The sequence below is a fragment of the Chanodichthys erythropterus genome, chromosome 10 (genome assembly GCF_024489055.1).
Source record: "Chanodichthys erythropterus isolate Z2021 chromosome 10, ASM2448905v1, whole genome shotgun sequence".
In the NCBI taxonomy this organism is placed as follows: domain Eukaryota; kingdom Metazoa; phylum Chordata; class Actinopteri; order Cypriniformes; family Xenocyprididae; genus Chanodichthys; species Chanodichthys erythropterus.
This window is the reverse complement of record NC_090230.1, coordinates 29,611,040-29,633,881: the sequence shown is the minus strand read 5'-3', so window position 1 is coordinate 29,633,881 and position 22,842 is coordinate 29,611,040. Positions and strand designations below refer to the sequence as shown.

At 38.1% G+C, this 22,842-nt stretch overlaps 4 protein-coding genes and 1 long non-coding RNA gene across 7 annotated transcripts in view; 4 read left to right on the top strand and 1 right to left on the bottom strand.

Annotated features, from left to right (window-relative positions):
* Positions 1-8,543, top strand: part of LOC137028468 (myotonin-protein kinase) — a 33,668-nt gene extending 25,125 nt beyond the window's left edge. The window contains exons 17-19 of the mRNA XM_067397276.1: positions 2,227-2,405; positions 2,682-2,794; positions 8,471-8,543. The gene's annotated coding sequence lies outside the window, so the exon portion shown is untranslated. The remainder of the gene's footprint in view (positions 1-2,226; positions 2,406-2,681; positions 2,795-8,470) is intronic.
* On the bottom strand, positions 17-8,294 carry zgc:171929 (uncharacterized protein LOC100124596 homolog). The gene is made up of 4 exons (XM_067397286.1): positions 4,162-8,294; positions 2,673-2,854; positions 2,199-2,382; positions 17-1,969 (listed from the first exon to the last, which is right to left on the bottom strand). Exons 1-4 carry the CDS (start codon positions 4,250-4,252, stop codon positions 1,656-1,658), a joined length of 771 nt encoding a protein of 256 aa, XP_067253387.1. The 5' UTR covers positions 4,253-8,294; the 3' UTR covers positions 17-1,655.
* Positions 8,544-14,017: 5,474 nt separating the features above from the next.
* Positions 14,018-16,542, top strand: vaspa (vasodilator stimulated phosphoprotein a). The gene is made up of 5 exons (XM_067397028.1): positions 14,018-14,152; positions 14,554-14,734; positions 14,823-14,892; positions 16,038-16,388; positions 16,437-16,542. The coding sequence occupies exons 1-5, from the start codon at positions 14,018-14,020 to the stop codon at positions 16,540-16,542; spliced, it is 843 nt and encodes a 280-aa protein (XP_067253129.1).
* A 48-nt stretch (positions 16,543-16,590) lies between these two features.
* Positions 16,591-18,099, top strand: LOC137028472 (uncharacterized). The gene is made up of 4 exons (XR_010896164.1): positions 16,591-16,984; positions 17,797-17,842; positions 17,918-17,951; positions 18,050-18,099. It is a non-coding gene; the product is annotated as an uncharacterized lncRNA (long non-coding RNA).
* A 3,010-nt stretch (positions 18,100-21,109) lies between these two features.
* akt2l (v-akt murine thymoma viral oncogene homolog 2, like) overlaps positions 21,110-22,842 on the top strand; it is a 13,401-nt gene continuing 11,668 nt past the window's right edge. For 2 of the 3 annotated variants that reach the window (XM_067397280.1, XM_067397279.1), the window contains exon 1: positions 22,262-22,842. This exon is cut by the window's right edge and continues 490 nt beyond it. The gene's annotated coding sequence lies outside the window, so the exon portion shown is untranslated. Of the gene's footprint in view, positions 21,907-22,261 lie in introns of those variants that run through there. The other variant, XM_067397281.1, reaches the window with a different exon arrangement.

Below are 22,842 nucleotides of genomic sequence, written 5' to 3'. Positions count from 1 at the left end.
TACACAACAAGCATTAAAAACAAAAGTATGTTACATTGTCATCATCTATGCTGCATGTTTAATTCCTTGAGTGCTAAAATAAATAAGAAAATATTGCATGTCATACCCAGCTAACAAAATATGTTCTAAGAACGTTCTGCTGAAGTTCCCATTGAGTTATGAAAACCTTCTTTCTAAATATTCTCTGAAATGTCCATTTTTGAATGTAGCTGCGAGCAGCAATTATCGGGGTTCAATCACTTTAAGGCCTTTAATCACATGCGTAAAAACGTTTAATGTTTCATTTAGTGAGCCTGTAACCATCTCGATAATAGATGCTGTGAAAGCCAATACAGACAGTTTACCATAGGAAGCTTTTTAACAGTTATAGCGCCATCTATGGTCTGATCTCCATAAAATTTTGCAGGCTTTGGCAAACACTTGGCCACGCCCATTTTCTAAATGATCCTGTTATAGCTACCCAAAGGGTAAAGTTTTGATAATTATTGATCTGGAGAGTCCAGTGAATTGTCCTGCACTGGTTTGGTTCCAATCCGGCTAAAAACCCAGAACTAGTTCAAAAAGTAATTTTTTACATAATCATGAATATTTAATGAACAATTTGATTGACAGCAGTGGTTCTTGAGGCAAAGTTGCTCAGCATGAGGAGATCTAGCAGATTATATGAATATTGTGTGGATGTGTGAAACACCACGTGATTACAGAGGTGTAAAACTCGTTAATGCCACCTTAGTCGAACAGACCCATCGAGTTTCATTCCAATCAGCCTCCATTAACCTTGTCTAATAGGTGCTCAAAATGTTTTTCGGACATGTTTTTCGAGATACGCCAATGTCCTCACAGACAATCACGACACCTTGGACAAAGACACTCCGTGCCAAATTTCAAGTCAATCGGACTAATGGTTATAGCTGTTTTCAGGTTTTTTTCATGTTATAGCGCCATCAAGTGTCCAAAAGCTGCCATTTTTTTACTGTGACCAAAGATTGAGCCCATACAAATATGTACCAAGTTTAGTAAAAATATCTCATTTAGTTCACAAGTTATAGCCATTTTAGTAAAAATGGCTCCGCCCACTTCAAGTCTTTTGGCGGCCCTTAGAGACCGTGAATCGAAATTTAATTTTTTTTTGATAACTATTGTCACTCAGACTCTGGAGAATCTTGCTGCACTGGTTCGGGCCAAAAATCTAGGACTAGTTTGCAAAAGTAGGTTTTTCAAAAAATCCCAAATACCTGAAAATTTCAGAGTTATGAACCATTTCGTACTTTTGACCACTGTAGCGCCCCCATCAGGCCGATTGGGGCAAGCCTTGTTGACGTTGGGGACGGTGTGAGTACTACCAGCCCTCTTCAAAAAACATTTTTTCTTGGTTATATGAACATTCCGTTCTTCAGACATTACGGGAACGTTACTTTTGAATGTTCTGTGAACGTTCTGAAACAAGAAGTAACATTTAAAAAACGTTACATGAACATCCGACTGAACATTTCTGGTAAAAACACTCCTTGTTTTTGTTTTGAAAACATTATTAAACAAACATTCTATTAATGTTACTGGAAGAACGTTTGTTCATAACGTTGAGGGAACCTTGCCAGAACGTTCCCTGTTGGCTGGGTATCAATTTTAACGCAGCAGTGCACCAGTGTTAGTGTTCACATGTAGAGTCCCGCGGCGGCGGGGTACAGCATGAAGGGGCCGATGCCGTGCTGCGACGGGTTCTCCAGCAGGTGTTTGCGGTAGTAGCGGCGCAGGGCAGGGCTGCCCGGGTGCGTCTGCCTCACGTGGAGGAAGTACTCGTCCGGCCGGCTGGAGGTGAAGCCGCAGTCCTCGCACACGAAGATCTTGGAGCGCCGCTGACGGTACGCGTACTGCTGCCGCACGCCGTGGATCTTCCGCAGGTGCGACTCCAGAGAGCAGCGCTGAGTGAAGGCCTTCTCACACAGATCACACCTGTACGGGCGGATACCTGCGCACACGTCAGGATTATATGAACAACTATAACGATAACGACACAGAGGAACGATATACTTTCAGAATGATTTTTTACAGCTGGTGAACGATAAACAACACTGACAGCCAATCAGAATCCTGCTTTAAAGAGCTCGAGCATTTAAAGAGACAGACGACAAAACTAATATAGTTATGATTGTTGGTGTGAACGAGCCTTTCATTGACCCGCAGGAAGTCGTTCTCACCTGTGTGTGTTCTCATGTGTCTCTTCAGGTCGAAGGTGTCGTTGAAGCCCTTCCCGCAGTACCTGCACGGGTGTCTCTTTATCAGACTGTGACACTTCAGGTGACGCGTCAACATGCGCTGCAGCGGAAACGCTTTATGACACACCGAACACAGGAACTCGGACGAGCCGCTGGATTCCCGCACCTGAGAGCAGAGGAACACATCAGGTACAAACACAATGTTCTCTGAACGTTCTGAAACAAGTCGGAACATTTAAACAACGTTAGATGAACGTCCAACTGAAACGTTCCATGAACAACACTTTGAGAACATTATTAACTTTGAACGAACGTTCTGTTAATGTTTCTGGAAGAACGTTTGTTCATAACTTTATGTGAATCTAGCCAGAACGTTCTGCTTCAGCTGGGTATCTATTATGGGATATAAACGTGATATAAAGACTGAAGATCTGTAGTTGACGTTGCTGTCGTCACCTTGTTCAGCGGGGCTGATGTTAACGCCGCAGGAGGAAGAGGAAGAGGAAGTGAACTCTGAGACGGCTGAACTCTCTCCATCCCATAATCCTCTCTGCGACACTCCAGAGCAGCCGACGCAGGTGTGTGTTTATGGATGCGCTCAGACACTGATTCCAGACCAGCACTGTGTGTCTGTACAGCTACTGAAACACACACACACACTCATTAGATCACTACAGAAGATCCCACATCATCCGATTATCACTCCAGTGTTGCTCAGGAGACTTTTTCTCAGCTTTTTGGTTTATATATATAAAAAATAAAATATTTTTTCTCAGGTTTTTTTGTTTGGTTTCCAGCACAAATTAATAAATAATAATAATAATAAATAAATAAATATTAAAATATTTTTGTTTGGTTTTCTGCACAAAAAATAAAATAAAATATTTTTTCTCAGGTTTTTGGTGTGCTTTTTAGTGCAATAAATTAATAAAAAATATAATAAAATAATTTAAAAAAAAAAACATTTCCTCAGGTTTTTGTGCTTGGTTTTCAGCACAAAAAAATAAAATAAAATAAAATATTTTTTTTTTCCTCAGGTTTTTTTTTGTGATTTTCAGCACAAAAAAAATAATTGAAATATTATAAAATAAAATATTTTTCTCTTTTTTTGTGTTTGATTTTCAGCACAAAATAAAATAATAATAAAAAAATTTTCCCAGGTTTTTTTGTGTGCTTTTTAGCACAAAAAAATAACAAAATAATAATAATAATTAAAAAAAAAACATTTCCTCAGGTTTTTATGCTTGGTTTTCAGCAAAAAGAAATTAATTAACTAAAATAAAATATTTTTCTCAGTGTTTTTTTTTTTTTTTTGGTTTTCAGCACAAAAAAAATAGGATAATTTGGATTTTTTACATGTTTTACTACTTCAGTCATGTCAGCGTTATTTCTATAGCGCTTTATATAACACAGATAGTTTCACAGTAATAAACAGAAAAAAATAACTGAATCATTAACGCAAACTTCATCTAATATGAGACAAATTAAGCTGTAAAGCAGCTCAGTGGAGTCATTATTCAGATCAGTTCAGTTTTGTTCTCGTCTGATAGTGTCAGTGTCATCAAATATTAAGTGTTCATCATCCAGTAATAATAAAGTGCTATAAAACGAATGTGGACTGTTTACTTTAATTTTTCAGAAAAGAAAGTCAAGCTAACAAAAAATATGTTGTAAGAACATTTCTTTCTGATCGTTCTCTAACTGTCCAGAATTTAAGATGTTTTAAAAATGTTTCTTTCTTGGTTATGTGAACGTTCCATTACATCATTCTTCAAACGTTACTTTTGAATGTTCTCAGAACGTTCTGAAACAAGTGGAAACATTGAAAAAACGTTACATGAACATCCAACAACATTATTAAAGACCAGATAACTCTAACTATTAACGTTACCAGAAGAACGTTTGTTTGTAACTTTCCCGTAGGATCTCTTTCAGCGTTCAGTACCTGCGCTTGGAGCGAGGCAGGCGTCCGACTCCTTCCACTGCCATCCGCCGCACGCCGACTGCTTCCTCTTCACCAGGAACGAGCGCGGCATCCTGGATCTCCTGCAGCCGCTGCGTTCAGAGGAAAGTCCTCTACTTACGGCTGTACGGTGTCTAGAGAGTCAATCTCAGAGCGGATGATTTCCATATCTCTGGAGAGAGGCTCCGGCAGCAGGACACACCTGTGCTTTAACTGCTGCTCCGCTGGTTTGCATGCCAGGTAGAGAGAATCTGGTCTCCTCATTTAACTGGACCTGCCATGCAAATGGAGCTGTGGGGCTGAAGGGCACGGCCGCTCTAACAGGAGCGCCGCACTGCTAGGAAAATCTTGCTTTTATTTCACGTTCCACTTGATTGTCTGTCGGGTTTATGTCGCCCAAACTGGGACAAAGGCAATTCAAATCGCCTCCTTTACTGTTGACTATCTGTTAACCTCCCGGTGAAGAGCCTGAATGGATTCTCTCGTCCTGACAGGTGTGCTTTTCTTCAGACTCGTCTAAAGCTTTCCCATCAGTTATCTGTCAGTCTAACTGCGCCGAACACACGTTATTATACTCAACTACAGAAGAAAATTGTGTTACTTGAACAAAAATTTAAATGTTGAAAAGTGTGCCAAGGCAACATGCCTCATTTTCATTTAGTTTTTACCTTTAAAATAACTCAAAGTGAAATAATAATTAATAAAAAAATACAAATAAATAAATGACAATACACAACAAAATAATAATACATTTTTCATTTATATAAAAGCGCATTTCAAGACCTCAAGGCCGCTTTACAAAAATTGATTAAAAATCAATACAAATTTAACTAAACCGGAAAATATAAACAAATTCAAAATATTAATAAAAACTATAAAGAAAGGGTTCCATTTGTTAACATTACTTACCTGCATGAAAATAAAACTATTTTGAAGTATTTATAAGTTAATTTAAACTTTTATTAATAGATTTCTAAGCTCAAAACTTGTATCTGTTAATATGATTTAATGGACGTATTCTGTATTTTTATTAATTAAGTAACAAAGATGAATAAATACTGTAACAAATGTGTTGCTCGTTATTAATTAATGTTGATATTAAAATTAATAATCAAATAAAAAATGATTAAAACACACAACCAAATACCAACCTTAGAGTCGCTTTACAAAAATTAATAAAAGTAATAAAAAGTGACTTAAAAAAATCTATAAAAATTGAACTAAAATACAAATGGAAATTATAAAAATCAAAAATAATTCAAAATATAAAAATTATACAAAAAGGGTTTCATTTGTTAACATTAGTTAACATGAAAATAAAATAATTTACTGAGTATTAAATTAAACATATACTAATACATTTCTAAAATCAAAATTTATATCGGTTCAAATTTAATGGACCTGAGCTGAACTAACAATGAACATTAACAAAGATGAATAAAAAATAAAATTAAAAAAAATATTTTCATGATTTGTTGTCACAACATTTTTTTTTTGTCAAATCAACTCCGATAATGATGAATGTAGATAACACAATATTTTCAGTTTTTCAATCGCCTTCATTGTAATAACTCACATTTTTAATTTCACTGAACTCAGAATTTTAAGGCATCCTGGTAGCTTTGGTAAAAATAGTTTTTTTCAGTGTAGTTAATGTCAGTTAATGCATTAACCTTATTGTGTAAAGTGTGATGACACTAGTCTCCTGATGAGGACCGTCTCACCGTAACTGTATGCAAATGTGCCGCGTCAGACGCTCCGGTGGACGGAGAGCACACACTGAGAAACAGTCCGCACACACTCATTTGCATGTTTCTTTGAGCGCTGGCCTGTTTAGACATGAAGAAGAACACAGTGTTTGACTGGTAAATGTCTCTGTTTGTAATGCGAACCACACCCGCTGGACAGAAGACACACGGCCGTCTGCCGAAGCTCGCTTTATACTCCACAATCTCTCCATACGGTGCATTTAGATCACTTTATATGTTTGCATCACACTGATTGCTGTGATTTTAACAGCAGAACTCATTTGGATAGGGTTAAAGTTACACTAGAGGTAAAGTGAACCAAACACCACGACTAGTTTTGAATTTCCCTGTAAAACACTCAATTTCATTCAACAGCTTTTATTTAAATGCAAAGAGAAAATCATCTTTACATTCATTCTAATGCCTTTATAACTTTAGACTGACGACATCACTCAGTGCTGTTATGTCACCGTATGCAAATGAGCCGAGCAGAGGACACGCCCACAACCGTTCCAGTGTCTGTTTCTCCCTGCTGTATTTGAATAAGGTTTTTAAAAGTGTAAACAAAAAACATAAAGGAGATATAATTAATTTTGAAGTTTTATTAAGTGTTAACACTGAGATTATGTGTTTTTTATAAACAATTAACACTGCTTTTGTCATTTTTTACAAAATTTGTCACCAAAAAAGTCATTCGTTTTAACCGAAATTTCGGTTTTATTGAATGACATTTCGGTTATACCGAATGACGATGTTTTCAAACAATGCTAACAGGCTGATATCTAGCTAGCTAGCAAGTGCATTTTAAATAAGCTTTGGCCCACAGGACACGACGGCGCTTCTGGATCATGTTCACACATGGCTTCCTTTTTGCATGATAGAGCTTTAGTTGGCATCTGCAGATGGCGCGGCGGATTGTGTTCACCGACAGTGGTTTCTGGAAGTATTCCTGGGCCTATTTAGTGATGTCATTGACACAATTTGACGTTGAGGAACATTGTTTTTAAGTATTCCACAATCTTTTTACGCACTCTCAAACATTTTATATTTAGTACAAGTTTTTAAACATTACAACATTTTCAATGTTTTATAGCCGTTGTACCGAATGACCTGTTTTGAAATATTTTTTTCACTTGTTGTTTTTAAAAATTTTGATTTTTTTGAAACGTGTCCCTCATGTTCATGTCACTACCGAAACAGTGTGTGTTTGAGTCCATTGTCTGAGACTGATTTTAACACACTTCTGCATTTCTGATCAGCCTTTCACAGCAGATAGATCATCATTCTGAGTTAAATGTGTTCAAAAGTCTGAAAATCTGTGTGGAGCTTTAAGAAACGTCACTAACAAACACCTTTTTTTCTGCAATTAAGCAAACTATTGTGGGTGTTATTCCATAAAATTTAGTTTTTATGTGTGTAAAACTGTTCAGAACTGTGTTAGATAACCATGTGCTGATCATCATCTTTGAGTTAGGCTCAAAAGTGTCGAAAATTGTCACTACCAAAACATGTGGTGAAGTTTCGGTAGTGACAAAGGGGAACACAATCCTTTATTTGGGGGAAACAAACAAAATTTTAGTACAGTAATGCAAATCGTGTCATGTGATGTGTCACTACCAACACATCACTGTCACTACCAAAACTGTGACGTCACATGGGATATTTTGTCAAAAATCAGCTAAGATGTTACTATAGTGTTTGGATCAAACTAATGAATCCTTCACTTTGAAATCAGTTTGATAAAATTTATGACTTTTACAAAGGATTCAAAATACAACAAATCTCATAAATTACACCTGAAATATTGTTAAAACTGTAATTGTTATTGATTTTATTGGTTTTAAAAAACAGCAAAAACTGTTCTTCCAAGGTAGATGTAAACAAAATCTTAATATCTCAATGTGACCCTTCTTATTAAATGATTTATTATTGTGTTTCGGTAGTGACAAATTTAGGAAGAGGAAAAATATTCCAAAACTTTCTGAAAATACAATATGAGAATTAACTGTAGAAATGTGTACCTTGGATATTAAACAATTTGCATAAAAAAAAATAAAAAAATTGTGGAAAAATGCATTTTTGTTCAAGATGACTGTGCACCAGATCTGTGGAATGAACTACAATTTAATAGAAATAAAGTCATCAATTCACTGAACTGTGATTGAAGAGACTGACATGCGTTTAATTACTCAGTCCTCGAAGACATTTATAAATGTTGGACACAAAACATCCACTAGAGTTCAGCAAAGAGCTCACGAGTAAATCACCATCATAATCTAGTCATTTGAAGAGTTGATGACCGATAACTGATCATTCATGCAGCAGAAACTCATACTCATTGATCTCTGACTGTCAATCATCTCACAGAGCGCCTGTCAATCATCTCTGATAACGACAGGTGTGTGTGTGTGTTTAATAAGCCAGACATGAGAAGTTCAGGAGCAGGACTGAACTTCTTTATTTAATCAGTCATTCATATGTTTCCCCTCAGATCTCGAGCGGCTCGTTCAGTGTTTGATTTCTGTTTCCCTCTTTGAAACCAGGAAACTGTTTGATGTTCAGCGGATGTTCAGTCGCTCAGCAGTGCGCGTGAGATCGATCTCCATCGATAATGAGGTGAGTTTAATTTGATTAAATCAACAGACTGTAATGCATCTGCTGTGTTTAGTGTAAATATGAGCTGTTATTGAGCCATTTTCATCAACTGAACGGTTCATGAACTACTCTTTCATTTTAAAGACTGCTAATGTCTCTGACTCAAACTTTTCTACTGTCGTTTTGTATTATTTCATTAAAACTCAAGAATCTGTCAGGTCAGCATCATTCAGTTGAGTTCAGTTCACCATCATCAGTTTACAATCTATGAAACTTGATGGGACAGAAATATAAACATGTATTTTAGTGATGTCATGTGTGTTCACTGCAGTTATGAAACATTATTTCTCAATGTTCTGTGAAATGTTCAAGTACTAACTCGTCTCGAACTACATTATTTCTCAACGTTTCAGGTAAAAAGGTTCTATGACTGATGTATAAATAATGCATTTGTGCAAGCATTGTTACAGACCAGAAACGTTCTATGAACGTTACTGGAAGAACGTTTGTTCATAACTTTGAGAGAACCTTGCCAGAACGTTCCCTGTTAATTCGAATTCTCTTTAAACGCCTTTGAACCATTTAATTTCTGTCACGGTTTGAGTTTCATCTGCTTCCTGCTTCATTCTCCATCACTGAGGAAGTGAAGCAGCTCAAACTCACACTCGAGTGAACTAGTTAATGCTCTTCCTGCTAGTTTATGTCTGAATCTGTCAACGATGATTCTGAAGTTCAGTGCTTTGAGTTTCTTCAGCAGGTTTACAATGAGATTCTCCTGCAGGACTGAATGATTCCTTCAGAATGAACTCTCACACACACACACACACACACACACACACACACACACACACACACACACACACACACACACACTCTCATATGTGATAATCACTGACATAAAGGACCGAGAAGTATCTATGTTTTGTATATATATATAATAATGTATTGGGAAAAGCATGTGCGGGAGTTTTTGGTCCAATAATTAGAATTAGAATTAAAATTATTAAGTTAAGTTTCGTCAGGGCGCGAAGAAATATAGTATCATCAGTGTAACAGTGAAAACTAACGCCATGCTTCCTAATGATATCTCCCGAGGGCAGCATGTACAGAGTGAAAAGCAACGGTCCTAGTACTGAGCCTTGCGGTACCCCATATTTAACCTGTGATCGATATGACATCTCATCGTTTACTATTAGAAACTGATAACGGTCAGATAAGTATGATTCGAACCATGCCAATGTAATTCCACTTAGTTTTCGAGTCTATTTAAGAGAATATTGTGATCGATAGTGTCAAATGCAGCACTAAGATCCAGTAACATTAATAGAGAGATACAACCACGATCTGATGATAAGAGCAAATCATTAGTAACTCTGATGAGAGCAGTCTCAGTACTATGGTACGGTCTAAATCCTGACTGGAAATCCTCATTATTTCTTTCTAAAAAGGAACATAGTTGTGATGAAACTGCCTTTTCTAGTATTTTTGACAGAAAAGCGATTGGCCTATAATTGACTAATTCTCTAGGATCAAGTTGTGTTTTTTTAATAAGAGGTTTAATAATAGCCAGCTTAAAGGTTTTTGGTACGTATCCTAGTGATAAAGATGAATTAACGATATTAAGAAGAGGATCTATGACTTCCGGAAGCATCTCTTTCAATAGCTTAGTGTTGTTGATTTTGATGATTTAACAAGTTTAGACAATTCTTCCTCTCCTAAAGCAGTAAATGAAATAAATTTTTCCTCAGGGACACTACAATGCACTGTCTGACACGATACTGTAGTAGACGGTTGCATGGTTATAATTTTCTCTTTACTATTATCAATCTTGCAAGTACAGAAGTTCATAAAGTCACTACTGCTGTGCTTTTTGGAAACATCAGCTTCTGTATCAAATAAATACCTAGGGTTGTGTTTGTTTTCTTCTAAGAGAGTCGAAAAATAAGCAGATCTTTTAAGGCCTTCTGTATGCAGTAATGCTTTCTTTCCACGAAATGCGAAAAACCTCTAGTTTTTCACTTGTGTCTGTGTCTGTGTGAGTTTGTGCATGTGTGTGTTTGATCCTGTTGATCAAATGTGACTGTGGTCTGAATCTCTTGTTTTTTTCATAAGATCAGATTATTCATGATTATTGAATCGTTTGAGTCTGTGGTTCACTGTCGGATATTCAGATGCTTCTCTTTTACCTTTACACTGATCTAGAGTTACTGCTGCTCTCTGATCTCACAGATGATCTGTCAACAGAGCAGACAACATTCATTTCGTTTACATGAACTTAAATAATCCGAGGCACAGCTTCATGTATTCAAGAGAAACCGTATGAAACAGAAGGAACATGAGTATTTAGTGACTCTGATATGGTTTATCACGTGCATTCCGGCTCGTTTCTCTCTTTCTCTTCAGTGTGATTAAATATAATCTGTTATATTTTTGTGTTCTCATATTAGCGTCAGGTCAATAACACATCTAACCCTCGATTAAGCTGCACTTCTGTTCTTCTGCTTCCTCTTGCCATGTCTTATTGCTCTCACATCCGCTTCTGAACACGTTTAGAGTGACTGCGCTCTTCATAACTCACGCACTGACCCCGAAACACTAGCATGACTTGCAGCACTGCAGGGTCTTACTCTGAAAAATAAGTATATATACACAAATAATTACTGCATTATTTTGCAGTGATTCCATAGTAGAACTTCTCCAAAGAACTTTTCAGTGATTTAATTCTATTAAAGAATTATTTTTCTTAGTTTAAAGAGCATTTTAATAATATGTATAGAATCTTTTTCCACTGTAAAGAACCTTTTGTGCAATGGAAAGATTCTGTGGATGTTAAAAGTTCTTCAAGGAACCATAAATGTCAATAAAGCTGCTTTATTTTTAAGAGTGGTAATGTCATGTCTCTTCATGTTTGAGCGTCAGTGTGTTTGAATCAGCTGGTGTTTTGCTGGTTTGGTTACAACAGCTTTGGTTACCAAGAATCAAACACGCTGAACGCCTGAATGTCTTAAAGGTTCTTTACTGGCATTAATGGTTCCATCCATGGAAGCACAAAAGGTTCTTTATATTGGAAAAAGGTTCTTTACATTTTTAAGATGTTCTTCAGACTTAGATTAAATGGTTCTTTTAAGGACTGATCACTGAAAGGTTCTTTGGGGAACCAAAAATGGTTCTTCTATGGAATTGCTTTGAAAACTCACTTTTAGAACCTTTATTTTAAGAGAGAATATGAACGGAAGTCAAATATTGTGTCATGATGTTTAACTGAGAGTGTTGCACAGGAGGACAGACAAGGTTTCCCACATCCTACTGAATACTGACACTCTCTCACACACACACACACACACACACACACACACACACACACACACACACACACACACACACACACACACACACACACACACACACACACACACACACACACATACATAGTAAATGTACCTTGAACTATATATACACACACCAATCAAAAGTTTGGAATAAAGATTTAAAATGTTTTTTGAAAGAAGTCTCTTCTGCCCAACAACAGTTGGGTTGTGAAATATTTTAAAATGCAATGGTATTTTAAAGGTACACAATGTAACTTTTGGCCCTAAAAAATCTGCATGCATTTTTCAGAAAAACATTGTTTTGGTTGTGCTTCGGCTCTGCAAGACTGTGCAGATGAATGTAAGCTTTCACACTATATAATGCTTTACAGTGAACTATTTTAGAGATACATATGGCGATTTATCTGTTATGTAATGCACATTACTTTTACTGGATTGCTTTACTTGTTAGATCAAAAAAATTTATTTGATTAAGTAATGCTTGTTACTTGTAATGCGTTACTTGTAACATCAAAAAGTAATCTGATTACGTAATGCACATTACTTTTAATGCATTACTTTTACATGTAACATCATAAAGTAACCTGATTATGTAATGCTTGTTGCTTGTAATGCGTTACTTGTAACATCAAAAAGTAATCTCATTACGTAATGCATGTTACTTGTAATGCGTTACTTGTAACATCAAAAAGTAATCTCATTACGTAATGCATGTTACTTGTAATGCGTTACTTGTAACATCAAAAAGTAATCTCATTACGTAATGCATGTTACTTGTAATGTGTTGTTTGTAACATCAAAAAAACTGATTACGTAATGCTTGTTGCTTATAATGCATTATTTGTAACATCAAAAAGTAATCTAATTACGTAATGCATGTTACTTGTAATGCGTTACATGTAACATCAAAAAGTAATCTGATTACGTAATGCTTGTTACTTGTAATGTGTTACTTGTAACATCAAAAAGTAATCTGATTACGTAATGCATGTTACTTGTAATGTGTTACTTGTTACATTAAAAAGTAATCTGATAACGTAGCACTTTGTTTGTAATGCGTTACTTTTACATGTAACATCAAAAAGTAACCTAATTACATAATGCATGTTGCTTGTAGTGTTACTTTTCATGTAACATCAAAAAGTAAACTGATTACATAATGCACATTACTTTTAATGCAATACTTTTACATGTAACATCATAAAGTAACCTGATTACGTAATGCTTGTTGCTTGTAATGCGTTACTTGTAACACCAAAAAGTAATCTGATTACGTAATGCATGTTGTTTGTAATGCATTACCCCCAACACTGCTCATTTCTGAGATTGAAAACACCTGATCGCTAGATTTTCTCAGAGGAGAGCTGTTAGAAATGTGCCCATCTTGAACATAATCACAATTATCAGCTAATAAGGATAAATTGACATATTCCGGTACACTGGAGGAGCATCTGAATTGGGTTTCCACAGTTTTACCTTGACAGGCTGTAGAGATCGCTGATATCAGAGCATGAGGAGGTGAAATTCAACTTGTATGAAGTTCAGTTTTTTGTATATGTTTTATAGTTTTCACATGATTTTATACAATTTTATTGAATGGTTATTATTAAATACACACAATATTGCTGTGTTATTACTGTATTATGTTTAATACAGTATCTCTAAACCATAAACGCATGCCGTCTACTCAAGTGGACATCTGGAAACCTCTTTGAAGAATATGTGTAAAAAAAAAAAACAAAAAAAAAAAACACGACATCTCAAATCTTGCTTTCATGCCCCAAGAGCAATAAAAACACATAAGAAAAAAACCCTGCCTGAGGTTATCATAATTCATGCATGAGATGGCTCAGTTATGAAAACATTATTTCTGAATGTTCTTAGAAACACGTTATGTGAACGTTACTTTTGAATATTCTCTGAACGTTCTGAAACAAGTAGTAACAATTTTAACCAGATAACTCTGAATAAACGTTCTGTTAACGTTACCAAAAGAACGTTTGTTCATAACGTTGCCAGAACGCTCTGAGAATGTTCCCTATCAGCTGGAATAGAGCCAGTTCATGTTTTAATGTAAGAAGCACAGTTTCTGAAGTGATTTTAACGTCAAGTCCTGTTGTGTTTGCCAGTGAACAAAGTATCTGTCAGGCGCGGGCCACCGTCATGATGTACGATGACGGCAGTAAGCGCTGGTTACCGGCCGGTTCCGGCGCTCAGGCCGTCAGCCGGATCCACATCTTCCAGAACCCCAGTAACAACAGCTTCAGGGTGGTGGGACGCAAACAGCAGGCGGATCAACAGGTAACTCATAAATTCAAGTAAAAACAGATAAAAGTGCATTAAACGTGTGAGACGGCTTTAGACAATCATGGGAAGTTCAGCGTGTGTGTGAAGCCACAGCATGAGGAAGGAGGAAGTCACAGAGATTGTGTCTGCAGATACTGTATGTTCAGTTTTACAGTGAAGATCGTCATGTATGGCGTGTTAACGCACTCATCGCTCTTAACGTCCGTGCTGGGCATCATGGGAAAGTGCCGTGTTGTGTGCCGCAGATCTCTGTGGTTTTCTCAGAGACGTTTCGGTCTCACAGCTTCTGAATTGTCTTTCATTTCCTGTAAATCTTGTCAGTTTGCTGATGCGTTGCAGTCTTCTGCACACCACCACAAACAAACACAAACCCATTGGTTTGTTCATCCGTGCAGGTGGTCATTAACTGTCCTCTGGTCCGCGGGATCAAATACAACCAGGCGACTCCCACGTTTCACCAGTGGCGGGACGCGCGGCAGGTGTGGGGTCTGAACTTCGGCAGTAAGGACGACGCGGCTCTGTTCGCCAGCGGCATGATGCACGCGCTCGACGTGCTCAGCGGTCACGCGGACACGGGTCAGATGATCAGGAATTATTACTATCTCACATTACCTGTATGTTTAGAGTTCTGTCTGATCGGTGTGATTTGGTTTCTGTCGTACAGGTGCGTGTCCTCCTTCTCCTCGACCGCCTCAGAACGGCCCGAGCGCTGAGGAGTTAGAGCAGAGGAGGAGGTATGAACATCATCATCTTCATCATTAGATCAGACCTGCACAGCAGTCCAAATCAGTCCGGATTCACTTCACTTATCGTTAGCGATTCGTCATCAGTGATGTTATTCTACGCAAATCAATATGACATCAGAATGTAACAACTTTCCTCCCCAGCTGATGTCATCAGTCCCTCTTTTTCAGCAACCAATGAAATCAAGTCCCGCCCACATTTATTTCTCATTGAACATCCTGTTTCACTCTGAAATACGTCCCATTACAGAAGTAATATAATGGGTATTCCATCTGAGAATGTCCCTCTGAGAAAATATAATATAATGTATATTTTTTGTTTATTAATATAATTTTTATATCTATTTATATATTTTGATTATTGTATTTGTTTGGCCCTCTGAAATTTTTATTTATATATTTGCATTTATTAATTTATTTTATTTAATTAATTTTTGCATTTATTAAATTATTTTTGCATTAAGTAATTTATTTATTAACAAATTTATTAATATATTTTTGTTTATTTGTGCATTTATTAATTTAGTTAATTTATTATTTGTGCATTAAGTAATGCATTTATTTATTTACTAATTTATTTATTTTATTTGTGCATTTATTAATTAATACATTTTATTTGTGCATTAATTCATTTATATTTATACTCTGAGATGGAATGCCCTTTATATCACTTCTGGAATGTGAAGCATTTATTAATTTATTTGTGCATTAATTGATTAATTAATTTTATTTATTTGTGCATTTATTAATGAATTGATTTTATTCATTTATTTGTGCATTAAATTATTTATTTAATTATTTAGTTTGTTTATTTGTGCATATATTTATTTTTGTATTTTATTTATTTGTGCATTTATTAATTTATTTGTGCATTTTTTATTTATGCATTAATTAATTAATTAATCTATTGTAATTATTAATTATTTGTGCATTAATTACTGTATTTATTCATGTATTTACTAATTTATTTATTTTATTTGTGAAGTAATTAATTAATTTTATTTATCTGTGGATCTGTAAATTTTTTGTGCAGTAATTAATTAATTAATTTTATTGATTTATTTGTGCATTCATTAATTCATATTTGAAATGGGTTTCATGTGGATGTCAGTAGCGTAACTTGTGTTTCTGTTCAGGCAGGAGCAGCAAGAGCGAGAGAGACAGGAGCAGGAGCGAATGGAAAGAGAGAGACGGGCGTCTGCCGCTCCAGCCCCGCCCCCTGTTCCTCCTCCCGCTCCGGCCTCTGCTGCTCCTCCTCCTCCCCCTGGACCTCCACCTGCTCCAGGACCCCCGCCGCCGCCCCCACCACCACCTCCTTCAGGAGGAGGAGCTCCGCCCCCACCACCGCCCCCGCCCTCTGGTGGAGGAGGAGGAGGAGGAGGAGGGGGAGGAGGAGGAGATGGAGGTCTGGCCGCAGCACTCGCCGCAGCTAAACTACGCAAAGTGGCCAAGGTCAGTCAGACTGAAATTCACCCGAATATTGTTGTGTACAATGAGTGTTGAGGAACACTCATGGTTCTTCTCTGGATGTGCAGGAGGAAAGTGGAGCGCCGGCTCCTGCGGCGAGCGCCAGCGCAGGAGGAGGAGGAGGAGGAGGAGGTAGCAGTGGAGGAGGTGGAGGAGGAGGTGGAGGAGGACTGATGGGAGAAATGAGCGCCATTCTCGCTCGAAGGTGAGTTAAATCCACATTTATATGATGTTTGCTCTGGAATACTACAGCATACATTTTGTTAAAGGGGAACTATCATGTCCTTTACAAGATGTAATATCAGTCTCTGGTGTCTCCAGAATGTGTGTGTGAAGTTTCAGCTCAAAATCCCCCACAGATCATTTATAATAGCTTGTCAAATTTGCCCCTATTTGGGTGTGAGCAAAAACACGCCGTTTTTGTGTGTGTCCCTTTAAATGCAAATGAGCTGCTGCTCCAGAAGAGGGCGGAGCTTTAACAGCTCAACAACAACAAAGCTGGAGAATCTCACGCAGCCAAAATGAGGAAAGTGTTCATCCTTACATTGTTCAAACCGGAGTCGACACTGATGGAGAGACTCAGGAAGAAGTTACAACTTTTAGACGTTTCTGAATGGTTAGTGGATAAATTGATGTAGTTGCTGTGGAGTTGATTCAACTCATCCACTAGCATGTGCCGTCATGTTCATCTTTTGTGTTGAATTGATCCTCGTTTGTGAAGCAGTCCGGCGTAAAATGACGGCATGTCAACAACACTCGACTACAACAACTCTTCCTCTTCTCTAAAGCAGCCCAACATGGCCCCGCCCCCTTTGTTGTGTGTTCTCGGGGGCGGGGTTTATGTAAATTTTAGGGTTTGTGATGTCACAAATCTGGGAAGAAGCTCGTACCAGCCATTTGTTGTGATTTCTTTAAAAGAAAATATCTCTCTTTGCATTGAACTTTGAGTGTCGTAACTTCACAGATGTTGTTTATGATCAAACAGCAACATTACACACTAACTAAAGTTAAAAAAAGTCAAATCATAATTAGTTCTTTACCAAAGACTTAATTTAGACACAAAGACGGTACTCTCATTACTATGATTAAGAGAAAGTGCATCGCACGATATAGCGGAATGAGTCCCGCCTTCTGAATAAACGAGCCAGGAATGTTTCCTTAACGTTCACATAACCAAGAAAACGTTTAAAAAGAAGATATTTAAAAAACTGGACACTTTGAACATTCAGAGAAATCTATAGTTTTCATAACTTAATGGGAACGTTATCAGAAGGCTCGTAGATCATGTTTTTGTCAGCTAGGTGTGTGCGTTCAGAGGCGAGTCATTCTGAAATCACGGATTCAGAGAGTGACTGTGAATAAAGCGGCTCATGAGTCACATCCATCAGTCTTCAGCCTTTCTGAGAGATCTTCATCTCTGTGTTACAGAAGAAAGGTTGCTGACACTCCAGCGGTGAAGAAGGAAGACGCGAGCGTAAGTGTGTTTGTGTTTTAGGACTGATCTGTGTGTGAGGGCGACTCTGATTTCTGTTGCGCTTTCTGTTTTCAGGCTGATTCTGTGAGCAACGACTCCAGATCTGCAGGTGAGAAAATCACTTCATCATCTCACCACACTTCCTGTTTACAGAGAACGGTTCACTTCACGTCGTGACCTCAAATGTGCTTCATGTTTCCCATTCAGATAAAGCAGACGTGGTGAAGAAGCCTTGGGAGAAACCGTCGTCCATTTCACGGTACAGTCGCGCCTTTTTTATTTTTACATTTTCAATTTTCATTTTATTTTTAGTTATTTTGTTATGTGCTTTTGTCATTTGTATTGGTTTTTGTTTTTAAAAATATTTTTTATTTTATTTTGTATTTTATTTTATTTGTTTTTTTATTTAATATTTATGTTTTATTTCATTTCAACTTAACAAAAATGTTTGTAGTAGATTTAGTTAACGATAAGCACACTGGTTTAATCAGGGTGAACTCAGCGCCAAAGACCCAGGAGAAGAGCCCAGTTTCTCCGGCAACCACGGCTCCATTGAGCAGGTATTCCATGCTTCAGTCTGTCTGGTTCTGAGTGTTCTGTGTGTTTCTGTGGGTTCTGTCTGGTTCTGTGGGTTCTTGCATGTTTCTGTGGGTTCTGTCTGGTTCTGTGGGTTCTTGCATGTTTCTGTGGGTTCTTGCGTGTTTCTGTGGGTTCTTGCATGTTTCTGTGGGTTCTTGTGGGTTTCTAAGGGTTCTGTGTGTTTCTGAGGGTTCTTGCATGTTTCTGTGGGTTCTGTGTGGTTCTGTCTGGTTCTGTGGGTTCTTGTGTGTTTCTGTGGGTTCTGTTTGGTTCTGTGGGTTCTGTGTGTTTCTGTGGGTTCTGTGTGTTTCTGTGGGTTCTTGTGTGTTTCTGTGGGTTCTTGTGTGTTTCTGTGGGTTCTGTGTGTTTCTGTGGGTTCTGTCTGGTTCTATGGGTTCTTGCATGTTTCTGTGGGTTCTTGTGTGTTTCTGTGGGTTCTTGTGTGTTTCTGTGGGTTCTGTCTGGTTCTGTGGGTTCTTGCATGTTTCTGTGGGTTCTTGCATGTTTCTGTGGGTTCTTGTGGGTTTCTAAGGGTTCTGTGTGTTTCTGAGGGTTCTTGCATGTTTCTGTGGGTTCTGTGTGGTTCTGTCTGGTTCTGTGGGTTCTTGTGTGTTTCTGTGGGTTCTGTTTGGTTCTGTGGGTTCTGTGTGTTTCTGAGGGTTCTTGCATGTTTCTGTGGGTTCTGTGTGGTTCTGTGGGTTCTGTCTGGTTCTGTGGGTTCTTGCATGTTTCTGTGGGTTCTTGTGGGTTTCTGAGGGTTCTGTGGGTTTCTGAGGGTTCTGTGGGTTTCTGAGGGTTCTTGCATGTTTCTGTGGGTTCTTGTGGGTTTCTGAGGGTTCTGTGGGTTTCTGAGGGTTCTGTCTGGTTCTGTGGGTTCTTGCATGTTTCTGAGGGTTCTTGCATGTTTCTGTGGGTTCTGTGTGTTTCTGAGGGTTCTGTCTGGTTCTGTGGGTTCTTGCATGTTTCTGTGGGTTCTGTCTGGTTCTGTGGGTTCTTGCATGTTTCTTTGGGTTCTTGTGGGTTTCTGAGGGTTCTGTTTGTTTCTGTGGGTTCTGTCTGGTTCTGTGGGTTCTTGCATGTTTCTGTGGGTTCTGTTTGTTTCTGTGGGTTCTGTCTGGTTCTGTGGGTTCTTGCATGTTTCTGTGGGTTCTGTGTTTCTGTGGGTTCTGTGTGGTTCTGTGGGTTCTGTCTGGTTCTATGGGTTCTTGTGTGTTTCTGTGGGTTCTGTCTGGTTCTATGGGTTCTTGTGTGTTTCTGTGGGTTCTGTCTGGTTCTGTGGGTTCTGTGTGTTTCTATGGGTTCTGTCTGGTTCTGTGGGTTCTTGTTTGTTTCTGTGGGTTCATGCATGTTTCCGTGGGTTCTGTGTGGTTCTGAGGGTTCTGTCTGGTTCTGTGGGTTCTTGCATGTTTCTGTGGGTTCTTGCATGTTTCTGTGGGTTCTGTCTGGTTCTTGTGTGTTTCTGAGGGTTCTGTTTGTTTCTGTGGGTTCTGTGTGTTTCTGAGGGTTCTGTGGGTTCTGTCTGGTTCTTGTGTGTTTCTGTGGGTTCTGTTTGTTTCTGTGGGTTCTGTTTGTTTCTGTGGGTTTTGTCTGGTTCTGTGGGTTCTTGCATGTTTCTGTGGGTTCTGTCTGGTTCTGTGGGTTCTGTCTGGTTCTGTGGGTTCTGTCTGGTTCTATGGGTTCTTGTGTGTTTCTGTGGGTTCTGTCTGGTTCTATGGGTTCTTGTGTGTTTCTGTGGGTTCTGTCTGGTTCTATGGGTTCTTGTGTGTTTCTGTGGGTTCTGTCTGGTTCTGTGGGTTCTGTGTGTTTCTACGGGTTCTGTCTGGTTCTGTGGGTTCTTGTTTGTTTCTGTGGGTTCATGCATGTTTCCGTGGGTTCTGTGTGGTTCTGAGGGTTCTGTCTGATTCTGTGGGTTCTTGCATGTTTCTGTGGGTTCTTGCATGTTTCTGTGGGTTCTGTCTGGTTCTTGTGTGTTTCTGAGGGTTCTGTTTGTTTCTGTGGGTTCTGTGTGTTTCTGAGGGTTCTGTGGGTTCTGTCTGGTTCTTGTGTGTTTCTGTGGGTTCTGTTTGTTTCTGTGGGTTCTGTTTGTTTCTGTGGGTTTTGTCTGGTTCTGTGGGTTCTTGCATGTTTCTGTGGGTTCTTGTGTGTTTCTGTTGGTTCTATGGGTTCTTGCATGTTTCTGTGGGTTCTGTCTGGTTCTGTGGGTTCTTGCATGTTTCTATGGGTTCTGTCTGGTTCTTGTGTGTTTCTGTGGGTTCTGTCTGGTTCTATGGGTTCTTGTGGGTTCTGTCTGGTTCTATGGGTTCTGTGCTCGTGAGCGCTAAAGTGTGTCTGTGGCTCTTTCAGGACGAGGCCCAGCAGCAGCACCGGAGCAGACACCGGATCCAGAGACTCTTCAGATCTGGAGAAATTCAAACAGGTCAGCATCTCCGTCACACACCGACTCGTTTCTCTTCTGAACAGACTGACTCACTAAAGCATCATGTGTGTGTGATAACAGGAAATCCTGGAGGAGATGCGCAAAGAGCTGCAGAAAGCCAAAGATGAAATCATCAGCGGTCAGTCCTGCTCTTCCTCTGCTGCTCGTGAGGGAAATACAGTGCGGTTCTTGCTTTGAAGCTGTTTTGTTGTTTTCATCCACAGCTCTGCTGGAGGAGCTGCAGAAGAGCAGCGTGGTGTAGCAGCGTCACGCGTGAACATCAGGACGCTGAAGAGACGTCTGCTCAAACCACAGACACAAGACGCTTCGTTCTTATGCACTGCGAAAAATGATCTTCCTCAGTATTTGTGAACAAAATAAAGATACAGTTACTCCCACACCACATAACAACCCATCACAAAATTGGTATGAAATTCAGTTCAGCTCCAGATGTACATACACACACAGTGTGGGCGGAGCCTCTCTGCAAGCGCACTGCAGCCACTTGTCAGTCAACGGACAAAAATACATAATTTTATACTATAGAAGTAAGAATCATTTTTAAGATAAATAGCATTTTTAAAATAAATTAAATTTTGAGTTTGTGACAGAATTTTTTAAAATGAGCAAAATAGTAGTGATAAACTTAAACTTCAAAGGGAATTTTTATTTTATTTTTCTGTTATTTTAAGCATAAACTCAATTCATTTGGATGCATTTTTCATAAAACAAGTCGTCTTATGTCATTTTGCTTCTCAAGTAAATGTATCTTGATTTAAGAATGTTTGTACTGGAAAACGTATTTTTACATCCGCTGCCTTTCACTTCTCTTTTTTTGCATCAGTTTTGTGTGTGTGAATATTAATGACCTCTATTCATATTTGTCTGATCCGCTGCTGTTCATTCCATCTAATGTATGTGTTTTAATTATCGCTCATGTAGTAATATTGCCACTAGTTAGTTGTTTACATCTGTAATAATCCGACCACATGTTATTTATCATCTGCTGTTCTCAGATCTGTGTTTGACCAGGGGTTTTCAAACTGGGGCCTCCGTGGAAAGAGAAAATGTAAGATTGGACAAAAATAAATAAATGTATTTAAATAAACAGTACAGCATTAAAGTGAGGGAAAATTTCACTTTCAAATGAATATTTCCTGATAATTTAATCTCCTCCATGTCATTCAAGATGTTCATGTCTTTTTTTTTCTTCAGTGGAAAAGAAATTAAGGTTTTTGAGGAAAACGTTCCAGGATTTTCTCCATATAGTGGACTTCACTGGGGTTCAACGGGTTCCAAATGTCAGTTTCAGTGCAGCTTCAAAGAGCTCTACATGATCCCAGACGAGGAATAAGAGTCTCATCTAGAGAAACCATCGGACATTTTCTAAACAAAATTAAAAAATTTATATATTTTAACCATAAATGCTCAACCTGAACTAGCTCTCTTCTTCTTCTTCTCTATTAGAATTCCGGCAGTGTAGACAAGGTCAAAGTTTGAACTAATCGTTATATACTTGCACTAGCATATTGAATATGACAATTTAATTCAAACTTTGACCTGTGGAGGGCAGCAATACACTTAGGAGTCTCTACACTGCCGGAATTCCAATAGAGAAGAAGAAGAGCGCTAGTTCAAGATGAGCATTTATGGTTAAAACGTATATAATTTATTTATTTATTTATTTTAGTAAATGTCCGATGGTTTCTCTAGATGAGACTCTTATTCCTCGTCTGGGATCATGTAGAGCTCTTTGAAGCTGCACTGAAACTGACATTTGGACCTTCAAATTCATCAAAAACCTTAATTTCTTTTCGACTGAAGAAAGAAAGACATGATCTTGGATGACATGGAGGTGAGTAAATTATCAGGAAATTTTAATTTGAAAGTGAACTAATCCTTTAATGTATCGTACATTCGGTCTTTATACATGATGATATTTTGGGGTCTGAAAGATTGAAAACTCTGATTTAGATCATGTAAAATAAGGTGATTGAAGATGAAC